Raw genomic sequence first — 15,347 nt, 5'->3', positions numbered from 1 at the left:
GTTAAGACTGCATGCTTCCATGTTGTCAGTTTACCTGCCTGAAATATTTTCAGACCTAGTTTTGACAGTTTCTACATTATGTTAAAATGAATTTTTTTTTTTTTTTTCCTCCAAAGACTCCATGCTTCCAATCCTGGGGACATGGGTTCAGTCCCTGGTTGGGGAACTAGGATCCCCCATGCTGTGCGGTAGGGCCAAAAAATAAATAAATAAAATAAATTTAACCATAAATTTATTTATCCTGATTGCTACCTTTTCTTAGTAATAGCATACTCAAAGATATATTTTGCTATTTACCCTGATTGTTACCTTTGCTTAGTAATAGCATACTCAAAGATATTTTTGCTAAAATCAAGCCTTATCAGCAGAAAGACTATATCCACCCAATAGCCTTACTCTATTTGACCTGAATCATCTGTGCTAATTAGCTTGTTATATGATGCCAGGCAGGGAATCTTACTTCTTTGAGGCCTGTTTCCTCAACTGTAAAATTAGTTGTTCAGTAATTTTTTTAAAAGAGACATCACATACCTGTATCACTCATAATTAATCACAGCACTAATTCTCAAGCAGGGGGCACACTAATATGCCTGGAATGGGGAGAAACAACATGGTTTGAAAAACCCCACTAACAACTCTGATACCAAATGACCTAGATTCTTACCACTCCAAGTGTGGTCCTAGAACATCAACATTGGCATTGCCTGGAAGCGAAATGGGAAAACTTGCCCTCCAGCGTTACAACTGAATCAGATTCTGCACTTCAACCAAAACCTAAACCAATCGGTATACGCATTGATGTTTGTGAAGCAGTGAACTGGTGCTTCTAGCTCCAGCATGTCCTAATTCCATGATTTCATAGATAGATTCATCAAGGGCAATCAATAAATACATTTATCAGTAGAAAGCCCTAAGGAGAAAAGAACAGTAAAGATTAGAGTAGAAATCAATAGCAAATAAAACTACTGAGAAAAATCAATGAAACTCAAAGTTGACTCTGAAAAGATCAGTAACACTGACAAATGGATAGACTGCCCAACAGAAACAGAATTACTAAAATGAGAAATGAAGAGGACACACTACTATTGACCTCACAGAAACAAAAAGGATTGTATGGGCAGTTGTATGCCAACATATTAGATAACCTAGATAAAAAGGACAATTTTTAAGAAAGATAAACTACCAAAACTGGCTCAAGAAGAAACAGAAAATCTGAATAGAACTATAGTAAGTAAAGATATTAAATTCATAATAAAAAGCACATCCCGTAAAGAAGAAGCCAAAACCAGATTGTTTCACTATTGAAATTTACCAGACATTTAAAGAATTAATGCCAATTTTTCACAAACATTATATGAAATGTCCAGAAGAGGCAAATCTATAGAAACAGGGAGTAGGTTAGTATAGTTGTCAGTAACTGGAAGGAAGGGTGAATAGGGAGTGAATGCTGATGGGTACAGAGTTTCTTTGTAGGGTGATGAAAATATTCTGGGATTAGACAGTGGTGATGAAGCCACAACTTTGTGAATATACAACAACCACTGAACTGTACAGTTTAAAGTGGTAACCCTTAATGATATGTGAGTTATACCTCAATAAAGCTTTAATTTAAAAAAAAAAATTAAAACTTAAGACATAATAAAATATAGCATATGGATCCTGATTTTAAAAAACTGACAAGCACTTTGAAAATGGGCTGAATAGTACATACTATTAGGAAATTTTTGTTAATTTTGTTAGGTGTAGTACTGAATATTTACAGGTAATAAGCCAATGTTTAGAGTTTGCTTTAAAATACTCTAGAAAAATGTGGGGGTGATAGATGAAATAAGATCAGCATACAGTGATAATAATTGAAGCTGAGTGATGGAAAAGTTAAGAGTTTCTTATGTTACTCTCTCTACTTTATGTACTTGGAAAATTCCACAATTAAAAATAGTTTCTGCTTTCTCTTGCTTCAGGTCATGGTTTACCTGCTAGACTCCAGTAAGAATTCAGTGCTGTTTTCTTCTTCCCTGAACATAACCAAAAAAACCCCTTTTGACTGCCATTAGCATTGAAATGAATGAGTATTTCTGGATATTTAGTATTCCAAAGCCACTCACCGGTATACTCTTACTCATTTTTAGTCAGGTACTGTGAAATAAAGCGATCAATCAATCAATCTCTCTCTGTCCCCACCTCCTAATACAGAGCTCTTAAAATCTTAATAACTTCCCAAGTGATAAGAGCCATAGGAGCATCTTTTGTTATATTCTGTTTCTCTCTAGTTCCTGAAATAGCTCCACATCAAAGGTAAAAGGAGTACCTTTGTTATTCCTAACAACTTCCTCTCAATCAGAGTTTATGCTAGTGAGGTGAATTTTAGAAGGCCTCCAAACCGAGATGGGGGGTGGGGGTGTTGGGGGGGCTGGTGGCCAGGGGAAACCAGTGGTGCGATAAGTTGGGACTTTCAGCCATCACTTCCCACCTACAAATCCAGGGAGGGGAGGGGGCGGGAGATTGGAGAGTGCAATCATAAGAGTAGCAGTAGTAGTCGCTCAGTTGTGTCTCAGTCGTGTCTGACTGTGCGACCCCACAGACTGTGGCCCACCAGACTCCTCTGTCGATGGGATTCTCCAGGCAAGAATACTGGAGTGGGTCATCATTCCCTTCTCCAGAGGATCTTCCTGACCCAGGGATTGAACCTGGGTCTCCTGCATTGCAGGCAGATTCTTTACCACCTGAGCTACAAGGAACCAGGTTTTAATCAATGATTAAATCATAATCATTTGAGGCCTACATACTGAGGCTCCATAAAAACCATAATGGAAGGGTTCAGAGAGCTTCTGAACATACTGAGGTGATGGGAGGGTGATGTGCCCAGAGAAGGTATGGAAGTTTTGTGCTCCTATGCGTCTCTTTCATCTGGCTGTTCTTGAGTTGTGTTCTGTTAGAACCCACCTGTAATCTAGCAAATAAACTCTTCCTGAGTTGTGTGAACTGGTCTAGCCAATTATAAAACTTGAGGAGGGGGTCATGAAAACCTCTAACTTCGAGCTGGTGGATCAGAGCATGGGTGACAACTTAGACTTGTGATCTGCGTTGAAAGTCAAGGGGCGTCTTGTGGAGCCTGTGTTAACCCCAGAGAGATAGAGTCCGAATTGAAGTGATGTTGGAGAACTGGTGGGTGTGAGAAAAAGAAAAAACCCACATTCAGAGTCAGAACACTGTGAGCAATAGAGGAAAACACTGCTTTCTTTTAGGTAACCATTTCTAATTTTTAAAAGATGTTCATTTCTAATCCAGCTTGTCCAAGAGTTCCCTAGGAAATCACACTGATCTCCTCTTCACTGGGCTCCCAGTAGGATACTATAGTCAAGTTTAGTTTCGGCAAGTTTCCCAGGCTTCTTCAAGTACCTTTACCTGAAGAATTCCTTCCACACCACTGAAGAATACCCAGATTATTTCTGGGAACATCTAGAAGTTGGGACAATTGTCAATCTTCTTTGTTTTGATGCAACATAAGAAATTTAGGTGTTAAGTACAAATTCAAGAGTTCCCTGCTCTGCTCAATTTATTCCACAGAAATAATTTAAGTATTAGGGGGCACATTGTGACTTAGAACAGTTAGATCTCTGATCTAGAAGAGTTAGAGCTGTCTTTCTCACATCCCCTGAGTGATGCTGGGGAAATTTCTCATGTCTTTTTATCTAACTTGTAAGATACGGAGAGAGGACAATCCTTCTGGGACTTCCTGCACTACTGTAAGTCTTCATGGGTTGTATCAAGACTGCCAGGCCCTGATTGCTCTATTACCCAGGCCACTTCCTGGGGTTGCTTCTGCAACTGATCATTGTGAGACATGATGAGGCTTTACTGCTGCTTCCTATAAAAGCATCTGTTCCCCAAACTCAGTGTTCCTCAGCTGCAACATAGAAACACCATGCACACAGCATCTTCCTGATGCTCCCAGGTGCAACTCTGATGCAAGAGGAACTGATACTAATGTGCTGATGCTCAGGCTGCCCACTGTGTCGTGGATAGTAACGTTTTTCATTGTGTCCTTTACCAGTATCCAAGAAACAGTAATAGGATGGTTTTTTAGTTTGTAAGCAGAGTAAATCCCAACCTTGACAAAATACAGGCATAATCTCTACCCTTAATTTAACTTCCTGGAATACTGTATACTCATGCTCCAAATGAGACAATACCAAATCAATATAAAGATAAAAGCATGATAACTGCAGTACAGGATTTGAGGCAGAACCTAAATATGAACTCACAGACAACATGGAAGAAAGTATTCCACGTGGTGGGAATGGGTATGTGAAATGAGGTGAGGGAGATAAGAACACAGTGGGGAGCACTCTCTTCTTGGTGGGTAGAGTTAAATGACAGGTCTGTAACACTAGACCTGAATATCCAGGAAGCAGGCAGTGGGAACCCACTGTGGGTTCTGAGCAGGGAAGTCATATGATTAAAACACTGTTTGAGGATGACTGCGTGCGTGCTAAGTCACTTGTTGTGTCTGACTCTTTGCGACCCTATGGACTGTAGCCCACCAGCCTCTGTCCATGGGATTTTCCAGGCAAAAATACTGGAGTGGGTTGCCATGCCCTCCTCCAGGGGATCTTCCCAACCCAGGCACCAAACTCGCATCGTTTACATCTCTTGCATTGGTAGGCAGGTTCTTTACCATTAGCATCACCTGGGAAGCTCCTTAAAAGGATTATGCACAGTAAATTTGAATAATTTGGGGGAGAGGATCAAAATGGCTTAACTTGAAGAATCGTACCTGTTAAGGAAACAGGAGTGAAGAATAACCTAACATTTTCACCCTGTGAGCCTGGAATACTGTGCTAAAAATGGAAATGAAAAACACTGAATAACTGTTTTGGAAGTAAGGGGTTAAAAAAAAAAAGGACCCAATGATGTGGAAGCATTCTATAATAATTTTTATCACACAGTTATAAATACGAACTAAAGTTTGGGGTTGGATAATTACTAGCAAAGGGATAATGGGTGCAATGATTAGAAATAAGATGTTTTCATCAGAGGAGATGGTCTAAAGCAAAATAGAAGGATGCAAGATCACTGGCTCAGCCTGTAAAGGGTGCTGGAACAGAACGCAACATACTGGCAATGCTGGAAGAGCTCTTTTGCTTATATCTTGGTAGCAAGAGCTAAAATAGATATATAACAGAGAGGCAGTACAGGAAACTGGACTATCAAACTAAAGTTCACAACTCCTTAGTGGGGTATAAAAAATCGATTTATTATAGTATGTCTCATATATTAAGGTTATGTGTTGTTTTAAGAAACTTTTGTAGAAATCAATGATGTGTGTGTGGAGTTCTGATGAAAAGTATTTTTGAGAGTCAACTAGGTTTGAACTTTGGTATAGTGGGTGACACAGCTCTGAAACTAGTTTGCTGGCATTTGAACTTCCCTTAGCTGTGTAACCCTAAGCAAGTTTCTTTTTTCCTTTCTTTTTTTTTGGCACTTAACCATTTTGAGATAATTGTAGCTTCATAAGCAGTTGTAAGACATAATAGAGAGATACTGTGTACACTTAACCTAGTTCTCCCAAAGGTAAGATTTTGCAAAAGTAGAGTAACTTATGACCAGGATGTGACATTGAACTGTGTCACAAGGATCCCTCATTTTGACTTTTTATAGCCACAAGCATTTCCCTCCTGCCTCCTACCCTGTTATAACCCATGGCAACTACTAATCTATTTTCCATTTCTGTAGTGCTGTCATTTCAAGAATGTTATATAAATGGAATCAAACAATATGTAACTTTTAAAATTGGCTTTATTTTTTTGTTTTCACTCAGCATAATTCTTGAGGGATCCATCCAGGTTATCAATAGTTTGTTCCTTTTTATTGCTGAGTAGTATTACACTGTGAAAGTTTCTTAACTCTGCAGGCCTTACTTCTTTTATCCATAAGATGATGATAGGGTTCTGAAGATTAAACAAGCTCATGGGTGTTAAATATTTAGAAATGCTTAGGCTGTACTAAGAATAAAAAATTGTTAGCTTTCAAAAGTATTATGGTCCTCCATAGATAAATTACACAATTTTATTTAATTTAAAATAAGTCTTCAGAGACTGCCCTGGTGGTTCAGTAGTTAAGAATTTGCCTGTTAATGCAGGGGCTGCTGCTGCTACGTCGCTTCAGTCGTGTCCGACTCTGTGTGACCCCATAGACGGCAGCCCACCAGACTCCCCCGTCCCTGGGATTCTCCAGGGAAGAACACTGGAGTGGGTTGCCATTTCCTTCTTCAATGCATGAAAGGAAAAGTGAAAGTGAAGTTGCTCAGTCCTGTCGGACTCTTTTCGACCCCATGGACTGCAGCCTACCAGGTTCCTCTGTCCATGGGATTTTCCAGGTGAGAGTACTGGAGTGGGTTGCCATTGCCTTCTCCTCCAATGCAGGGGATTTGTGTTCAATTCCTGGTCCAGAAAGATACCACATGCCCCAGAGCAACTAAGCCCATGTGACAAGTACTGACCCCATGTGCCCTAGAGACTGTGCTCCACAAGAGCAGCCACTGCAATGAGAAACCCAAGCACCGCAAGCAAAAGAATAGTCCCTGCTCACAGCAACTAGAGAAATAACACAGCAATAAAGACCTAGTGCAGCCAAAACTAACTAAATAAATATTGAAAAAAAAAAACCTTCATTGAACATATGTGTGATACAGTACTGAAGGTGAAGGTGAAGTTGCTCAGTCGTGTCCGACTCTTTGCGACACCATGGACTATAGCCTACCAGGCTCCTCCGTCCATGGGATTTTCCAGGCAAGAGTGCTGGAGTGGATTGCCATTTCCTTCTCCAGGGGATCTTCCCGACCCAGGAAATGAACCTGGGTCTCCCGCATTGCAGGCAGACGCTTTACCGTCTGAGCCTCCGGGGAAGCCCGATACAGTACTAGATGCTAAAACAAATCTCTTAGATATATTCCTTCCATTTTTCAAAATGACGGACATCAAGTCTTAACTCATGAAATACATCAAGGGACCAGTAAGCCATCTTGATCAGGTATTATTTCACATAAGTATATTATTTCCCTAATTCAAATAACATCCCAGCCACTCCAGTGCTCAAAGAGATGAGTAATCTGGGTAACTGCAAATATACAGAATCTGTTTAAAAGGTTTGTAATAAGTACAGATAGGAATTCAGTATTTAGTGAGAACTAAAGAGGGTAAACCATGTGCTTTTATTATTTCATTTAGTCTTCATAATCTTTTAGTGAGTTTCAAAACTTTTCAACCTGAATTAATAGCACATATGAGATGATATGTAAGATAATTGACCAATGTTGTAAACATGATACAATTCTGTCCTAAGAAGACATTTCATATTCTACCAGACGTAAGTTATAGACATGTTGACTGTAAAACCAACCATCACTGTAAGAAATCAGTTCACCGGAAAAACCTTCAATCTTGCCAAAATCAAAACAAAACACAAGAAAAATCAAACACCAAAATGAACAGTTAAATCTGTGACCTCCTAGAGTTTGGTATTTTAAAAAGCAGTTTTTCAGGAAAATGGAAGCTAGTGTTAACACTTTGCCTATTAAAAAGCCACCTCTTTTGACACAGCCATAATAACTGATAAGAAATATAATTAAAACAGCTTAGCAGTGAAGGGTCTCCTGAAAAGATCTGAGCCTACATACATCAGTAGCTTTCTCCAGGTCTGACTGCAGGCTCCTCTCCCAACCCTGAGCTGCTATGGTTGTTATGTGTTGGTAATACTCCATAGTGAAAGTCAAAGTGTTAGTCACTCGGTTGGGTCCGACTCTTTGCGGCTGTGTGGACTGTAGCCTGCCAGGCTCCTCTGTCCATGGGATTCTCCAGGCAAGAATACTGGAGTGGGTTACCATGCCCTCCTCCAGGGGATCTTCCCGACCCAAGGACTGAACCAGCGTCTCCTGCATTGCAGGCAGATTCTTTACCATCTGAGCCATCAGGGAAGCCTGACTCATAAATTCCAGTATTTCATACAACTGAAATGAGACACAAGATGCAGAAAATTCTATACAAACGTAAGGATGCAATGACTCAAAAGAGTTAACAAGTAAAGCCATTTTCCTTCCTTGACTCTGATTTTCTTTTTTAAGCTGTATTGCAGTAAGACTTTCCTGTAAATAGGTTCTTGGCTAACATTACCATATTCCACTTTACTGGTAGGGATCATCAAAGTAATACAACTCACATCTTCTTACATGCACCCTTATATTCATAGCAGCATTATTCACAATAACCAAGAAATGGAAGCAACCTAAGTGTCCAACAACAGAGCAATGAATAAATAAGATGTGGTACATATATACAATGGAATATTACTAAGCCATAAAACAGAATGAAATAATGTTCTTTGCAGCTATAAAAAAAAAGCACAAAATAATGCTATTTGGTTTCAACTAGAGATTATCACACTAAGTCAATCAGAAAAACAAATACCATGTGACATCACTTATTATTTGTGGAACCTAAAATATGACACAAAGTAACCTATTTATGAAACAGAAACAGAATCAGGGACACTGAAAACAAACTGGTGGTTGCCAAAGGGGAGGGCCCTGGTGGAGGGATGGAGTGGGTGTCTGCGATCAGCAGATGCAAACTGGCATGCATAGAATGGATAAACAACAAGGTCCTCCTGTGTAGCACAGGAAACTATATTCAGATTCCTGTGATAAACCATAATTGAAAAGAATATGAAAAAGAATATGTGTGTGTGTGGGTATGGCTTCCCATACCCACACATATACATGTATGGGCTTCCCTGGTGGCTCAGATGGTAAAGCGTCTGCCTACAACACAGGAGACCCGGGTTCGATCCCTGGGTCAGGAAGATCCCCCGGAGAAGGAAATGGCAACCCACTCCAGTGTTCTTCCCTGGAGAATCCCATGGATGGAGGAGCCTGGTGGGCTACAGTCCATGGGGTCGCAAAGAGTCGGACGCAATTGAGCAACTTCACTTTCACTTTATATGTATAACTGAGTCACTTTGCCATACAGCAGTAATTAATACAATATAGTTCAGTTATACTTTAAAAAAATTCATATCTTGGTTTTTTTTTTCCCTTTCTGATTTCCCCTCTAACGATTCACAAAAATTTCATCAAAAAAGAAATGAAAAAGAGGAGGCTGACTCACACAGTAGGCTTGATCTTACAGCAGTAATTCATATCAAAGAAACAGAATTTTGCCAAGACTAAGTCATAGAGAAGAAGTCTATTAAGAAGGACACGGATTTGTTGGCCTTTATGTATGAAGTCTATTAAAGGAATCAAAACCTTAAACCTGTTTAGTGTCTGGTAAATAATAATCATAATCAAAATGGCAGCTAACATAGCAGACAGTACTCACGCAATGAATCAACACGGCTCTCTTTTTTTCCTCATCTAGAAACTCTCAGGACTAGATAATACTGATCTGTTTTTTTCTTTAGAATACATATAGCTAATTATATTAAAAGTAAAACCTAAGACAGAATAAAAAGATAGTTTGATTCTAGGAAATGGCATGAAACTCAGGATAACTGACTCACTGAAAGTAAAGTGCTGAAGAAGAAACTATTGGGCATCAATGGAGAGAGAAACTGACTTATATTTTTGTTCAGTGTGACCAAATCTACCAAGGACAATACTGTCCCAAGCTGATATGAGTACCAAGAATTTTAAGATGATCTCTGCTCTCAAGGATTTTACACTTTAGCTATGAATGCAAACACACAAGAAGGAGAGAACAAGAAAAAACCTTAAGCTCCAGGTTCTGCAGGACTTGAGTTTATGGATAAATGAACTGTGTCAAAGCTGTCAGGGAGTGCTTCCGTAGAGTTCTCATGAAGAGACTGGGGGTGCGGAGCTGGGGGCAGGGAGAAGGGGAGTGAATGTTCTGGTTGGGATGTCACGGGAACAAGGCAGGAGAGGAGGTTGAGTGCAGCTCATGCAGTCAGTGGAAAGGCCAGTGTGGGCAGAGCGGTGGGTGGTCGTGAGCTAAGAGAATGTACACTGAAGCTGGGGAGCTTTCAGTTGCCCAGCCAAAGTGGAAGTAAAATGATATAGTGAAGTGGAGCCAGACTTCAATTTTTCTTATAAAAAGTGTAGATCACCTTGAGCTCCTTAAAGTAATGTACTGATTATGGAAGAAATAATTACTGGTTTGGGAGCCTTCATGCATTAAAATGTATGTGCTACTTGTCAAAGAAATTCCACCAGAAAGGAATGCTATAAGATGACTAAGCTCAAGGTGCTTACTCTGATGGAAATCTACAAATCAGAGCAACATTCCAGACCAAATACTTGATGTTCCTGGGGTCTGTTTTTAAACTGTTTGTGAAATTCAAAGAAATAGGTGTATATATATATATATATATATATATACACACATACACACACACACACACACACACACACACACACGTATATATACATTTTTAAATGAATGATATAAAAACATTTACATTTTCCTAAGAAACAAATGAAAAGACAGAAAAAATTGATACAATCTTGAAATAAAGTCCCCTTTGAACATGTCATTTAACAAATATCCTGAAGGAACAGCATAAACATATATTAATGCCACTTTACTTGGAACCATAAAGATTTTAAATGCAAGACTCTGAAAACCCTACTCCTGTATGAAGCACCTGCATGGACAATCTGGCAAACAAGCTTACTGCTCCAGCTACTGTCAATGGGAAATAAAACCTAAAGTAGACACTTCCTCTTATGGAAAACGATCAAAAGGTGGTTAGAAAATTAAAAGAAAGAAAGGAAAAAAAAAAAGGCTGAAAGATGCTGGTGTGGCACGCACCTTCTGTATCATCGCGCATTTGCTCCACCAAATCTGTCAAATCCTCCCAAGAGTCTTTGCAAACGGCAAAAAGAAAGGAAAAGAAAGATAAAATGTCATGCAAGCCAAGAAAGAAAAGTGTTATCAAAAACAAGGTATCAAAAGGGGTAACTGAAAGGGGGATTCCTAGAACTCTTTGGGCGTAACCAGGAGATTAGCAGTGAAAAGTGCTGGGGACGTACCCAAGGAGCCATGCGACACTAACCAAGCAGATATATCAACTATGACTGTTAAACATGTCTCAAAGCTAAGATTAACAATTTCAAAGCTTCTCATCAGAGGAGAGAAAGATGTACATCCCATAAAAAGTAACCGATTTTTTTTCCCACCGAAAATCAAGATTTGCATTCTTTAATATTTATTTTGACCTTCCGTGAAGCTAAAACACATGTGGAGTGTTTTTTAGACTCAGGCCAAATATTATGATGGAAATCTAGTGACTTTTCTTAAAATAAATGGTGGCTTAGACAGTAAAAATAAAGAACAATCTAAATACTTGTCCCAAGCCCTCCACCCCGATGGTTCTCTTTCCTCAAAACAAAAATAAAGGAAAAATTGCTGTTAAAAATAAATCACTTATAATTCAATAAAGATAAGACGTTGACTCAATTTAATGTATAGTACTCTTTCCTCTTACTATAAATTCAACGTTTTTTAAAATTAAATTTGATTAGCACATAGTTGCTTTACAATGTTGTGTTAGTTTCAACTGTACAGCAGAATGCATCAGCTATCTGTATACACAGCCTCTTTTTGGATTTCCTTCCCCACTATAAATTCAATACTCTTGTATACAGAATATTCCATGTGAGGCAAAAGGACAAGAATGTCAAGATTTCAAATATAAACGATACTTCATTATAGTTTCTTCTAACAGTGTCTTAAGCTGTAAGATCATTATCTGTTCTATAAAATTTGAGAACCTACAGAAATTAAAAAAAAAATGGATTAGCTTCATCCTTCAGAAACTGAAACCATTACACACAACTGCAACATTCATACTTAAACTCACAAAATCATGTGAATTTTATATGTATAAATACTTAGCAAATAAATGTAAGTTCTCAGAGGATAAAGCATAGCAAAAATAAGAAAGTGAGCAAAGAATATTTTGCCCATGATAAGCCCTCTTTCTTAAAAAATTTATCATGGAAGTCAGCGTTGGATCTGAAGCAATAACTTGAAACAACCATCTAGAAAAAGAATTTATCATTTGTCCTTTTCTCACAAGTTTATTAAATTATCACTGTAATTAAACTGGTTAACTTTGGTTCTCATGTGGCATAGTGATTTTCAAGCAGCGTGTAAGGGTACATTCCAGTGTCAAATATATGGTCAGTTATCCTGTAAAAATGTACCAAAAAAACCAAAAATATATAAAATTTAAATTTAAATTCAGAAAACAGGGAAGCAGATGGGGATCTAGTAAGGTGACATGTGATTAAAATGGAACGAAAACTACATATAAAAATATTATTGTTAGGTCAGACCCAAAGATAGCTAATATAAAAAGCAAGCAAGTATCTCTATTCTATTACATTTGTATTGTATTTCCATTAATGACTTTGCCCGGGCTCACATCCCAGCTCCAGCCCTCACTGCCTGTTATGACCTTGGTCCAGAGACTTCATCTCTTTTTCCTGAGTCTCCTCATCTATAAAACACAGACAAGAACAGTATCTATCTTCAGAACTGTTGCAATGAGTAAAAGAATAAACATCAGTCCAAAATCTTTTATCTGGTTATTTTCTGGCCAAATGAACTTTGAAATTCAGAATTTTATTTTTTTAGAAAGGTGAAATGGCAGTACTGAGGCCAACAAACACGCAGAACTAGCACGGCCTGGGGCAGTGTCACAAGCAAGCACATTAGTATTTCTGCAGGAAATGAATGGATATTCAAATTAAACAGAATCAATCAAGACTATAAATAGCCTCAAGTAAATTTAGGTCATATTTCAGCACCAAATAAGTTCAGGCAAACTTATGAAAAACGCTTTCAGAGCTTTTACTGGATTTTATGATTGTGGATCTGTACGTGTTGAATACTCAGAAAGTGTCTCATACAGAAAAAGCACAATTCTATTATTTTACAATGAATTTGTGTTAAAATACATCATATACAGACATCTTTGCATATATGATTTTCAAGTATAATCCTCTGAAAATATAATGTGCCACAGATTTATATTGTGTAGGCTTATAGATTTGTAAGAACCTATTTTTCTAATAATCATGATATTTTTCTATATAGACTTGGACTATTCTTATTTTAGCCTGCATTTCTTTAACCAAAAACTACATTTGTCACCTAATAAAAGTCTATCTTATTAAGAAGAATATAAAGAACCTCCAAGATCTATGCAAAGAAGAGCTCAGGAAAGTGAATTTCTAGGTAGAAATGGGTGGTGGGTACAAGGGGTCTCTCTGACTTTCCCTTGGCATGTCTCATCTAGAGCACTTTTCTGCTCCATCCAGACTTACTCTGTTTTGTTTCTAAAACAACACTTAAAATCATGAGTGCCAGAGTGATAGAATCAGTTTAAAAGAGACAGCCCTGCTCCCTGGAAGGTAACAGGTATGTGTTCTCTTTTTAAAGTTGTTCCCCACTTTACCTTGGCATGCTCAGAATTGTACTGTAATAAAGAATGCATACCACAATATTCTTTTATAACCCCCAAAGAAGAATTTATAAAAGATTTCTTTAAAAAATTGTGCCCTCTGGAATATGTTCAACTTGTTAAAACAACAACAACAAAAGCATCTAATATATGAATCAAAGAGGTGGGAGGCAGCAGAGCCAACTCCTGTCTCTTTCCCAGAACATTTCCTTTTTTGAGGAGTAGCAGTTTGTTGCCTCGAGTATGTTTCACCTGATCTAAAAAGCTATATTACCTTGAATTTTTGTCATAATACATATTCACAGATTGCAAAGAAGAGTAATATAGAGCCTCACTGGTTGATACAGAAGATAAGGTCTGGATTAAATTTTGCTCTCGATAAAGCATAGTTCAGAGCTGTGGAGATCAGAATTGTGCCAGACGTGCACTCTAAATGTCAAGTGGTAAACGGCTGCTTCCAAAGTTACGCTAGCTACTCAGTTCTCACTCAGAACACTGACTCACAAGGAAAGGGGTATGGATTGTCACAGGGTTGCTGCCATGAGACCAACGCAACATCAGGACCACCACTCCACTTGAAACACTTGGATTAATTGGCTAAAAATGCTGCTCCTAACAGACTCTATCACCTTATTTTTAAGATCCATTTGAATGAAGACATACTTTAAGTCAAGAGACAAGAGACAGGCTGCAACTGTACAAAGGCCCTGAATTTTCAAGGAAGCATAGCTTATTTCCTGGCTAAACGAGCAGACTAATTCACTTGAATTAAATATTTAATTTAGTCATACTGTAAGACAGTTGCTCTTATGGTACATGGTAACTCAATGATGATGCAGTGTGTCTGGGGAAAGAGGCCCTGGCTTTGATGTTGGCTACTCCTTTTCTCTCTCAACGATGGAGCGGGCGGGGTAGGGCTGCAGCTCCCTCCCTCCTGAGAAGCGCTGGAATAGCCACAAAGTGCCTCTCCACTGTTTATGTACCCATGCTTGTGAGATCTCTCTTCTTGACATATTCTCTCTTCAGTATTATTACTATGGAGTCTGTAGTATAGACAACTGAGTTACAGCCTAGTTTAGAGACAAGTTACACTGTCTCCTTGAGGCTAGGTGTGTTTTCTTTTTTCTTTTTATTTTATTGAGGGTATAACTGCTTTACAATGTTGTGTTAGTTTCTGCTATACGATGAAGTGAATCAGCTATATGCATACATCTATCCCCTCCCTCTTGGGTCTCCCTCCACCCCACTCAATTTAGGTCACCACAGAGCACTGAGCTCCCTGTGCTATACAAAAGGATTCCACTCATATATATGAGTCGATATATGTTTTTCTCTTTCTGACTTACTTCACTCTGTGTGACACACTCTTAAGTCCATCCAGGTCTCTACAAATGACCCAATATTGTTCCTTTTTATGAGTGAGTAATATTCCATTGTGTGTGTATGTATATATACACACAGACATATATATATACACACACACAACATCTCCTTTATCCATTATCTGTTGATGGACATTTAAGGTGCTTCCATGGTGTCTTTGATTTAGAGTGTTACTTTTTGAAAGTTTATTACAGTTTCTTGAGGGGAAATCCTTCCTGAAACCCAATCACTGATCACAAATAACTCTTTGAAGGACTGTTGTGAACATAATTGTTACTTAAGAGTACCTGTACTTAGTGTATCATAGGTAATAAATGTCAACTTTACATTTACAAGAAACCAATGCATGCCCTGTATTTTGATTTGGCTACAGACTGGAGTCCTCTAAGTACTTGCCATACTTATTTAAAGGAGATAGAGGAGACTGGATTGAAAAAAAAAAAAACAACTAATTATTAAACATAGAGAAATAACGTAAG

At 38.4% G+C, this 15,347-nt stretch overlaps 1 protein-coding gene across 23 annotated transcripts in view; it reads right to left on the bottom strand.

The window, feature by feature from the left end:
• The window catches only part of RUFY3 (RUN and FYVE domain containing 3), a 92,632-nt gene that overhangs the window by 42,608 nt on the left and 34,677 nt on the right, over window positions 1-15,347 (bottom strand). For 17 of the 23 annotated variants that reach the window (XM_070790908.1, XM_070790910.1, XM_070790912.1 and 14 more), the window contains exon 2: window positions 10,827-10,880. The exons of the other annotated variants lie outside the window; for them this stretch is intronic. In XM_070790908.1, the coding sequence (XP_070647009.1) occupies window positions 10,827-10,880 (54 nt within the window). The remainder of the gene's footprint in view (window positions 1-10,826; window positions 10,881-15,347) is intronic. 23 annotated transcript variants of the gene reach the window in all.

The sequence above is a fragment of the Bos indicus genome, chromosome 6 (assembly GCF_029378745.1).
Source record: "Bos indicus isolate NIAB-ARS_2022 breed Sahiwal x Tharparkar chromosome 6, NIAB-ARS_B.indTharparkar_mat_pri_1.0, whole genome shotgun sequence".
Classification (NCBI taxonomy): Eukaryota; Metazoa; Chordata; class Mammalia; order Artiodactyla; family Bovidae; genus Bos; species Bos indicus.
This window is presented reverse-complemented; position numbering and strand designations above follow the sequence as displayed.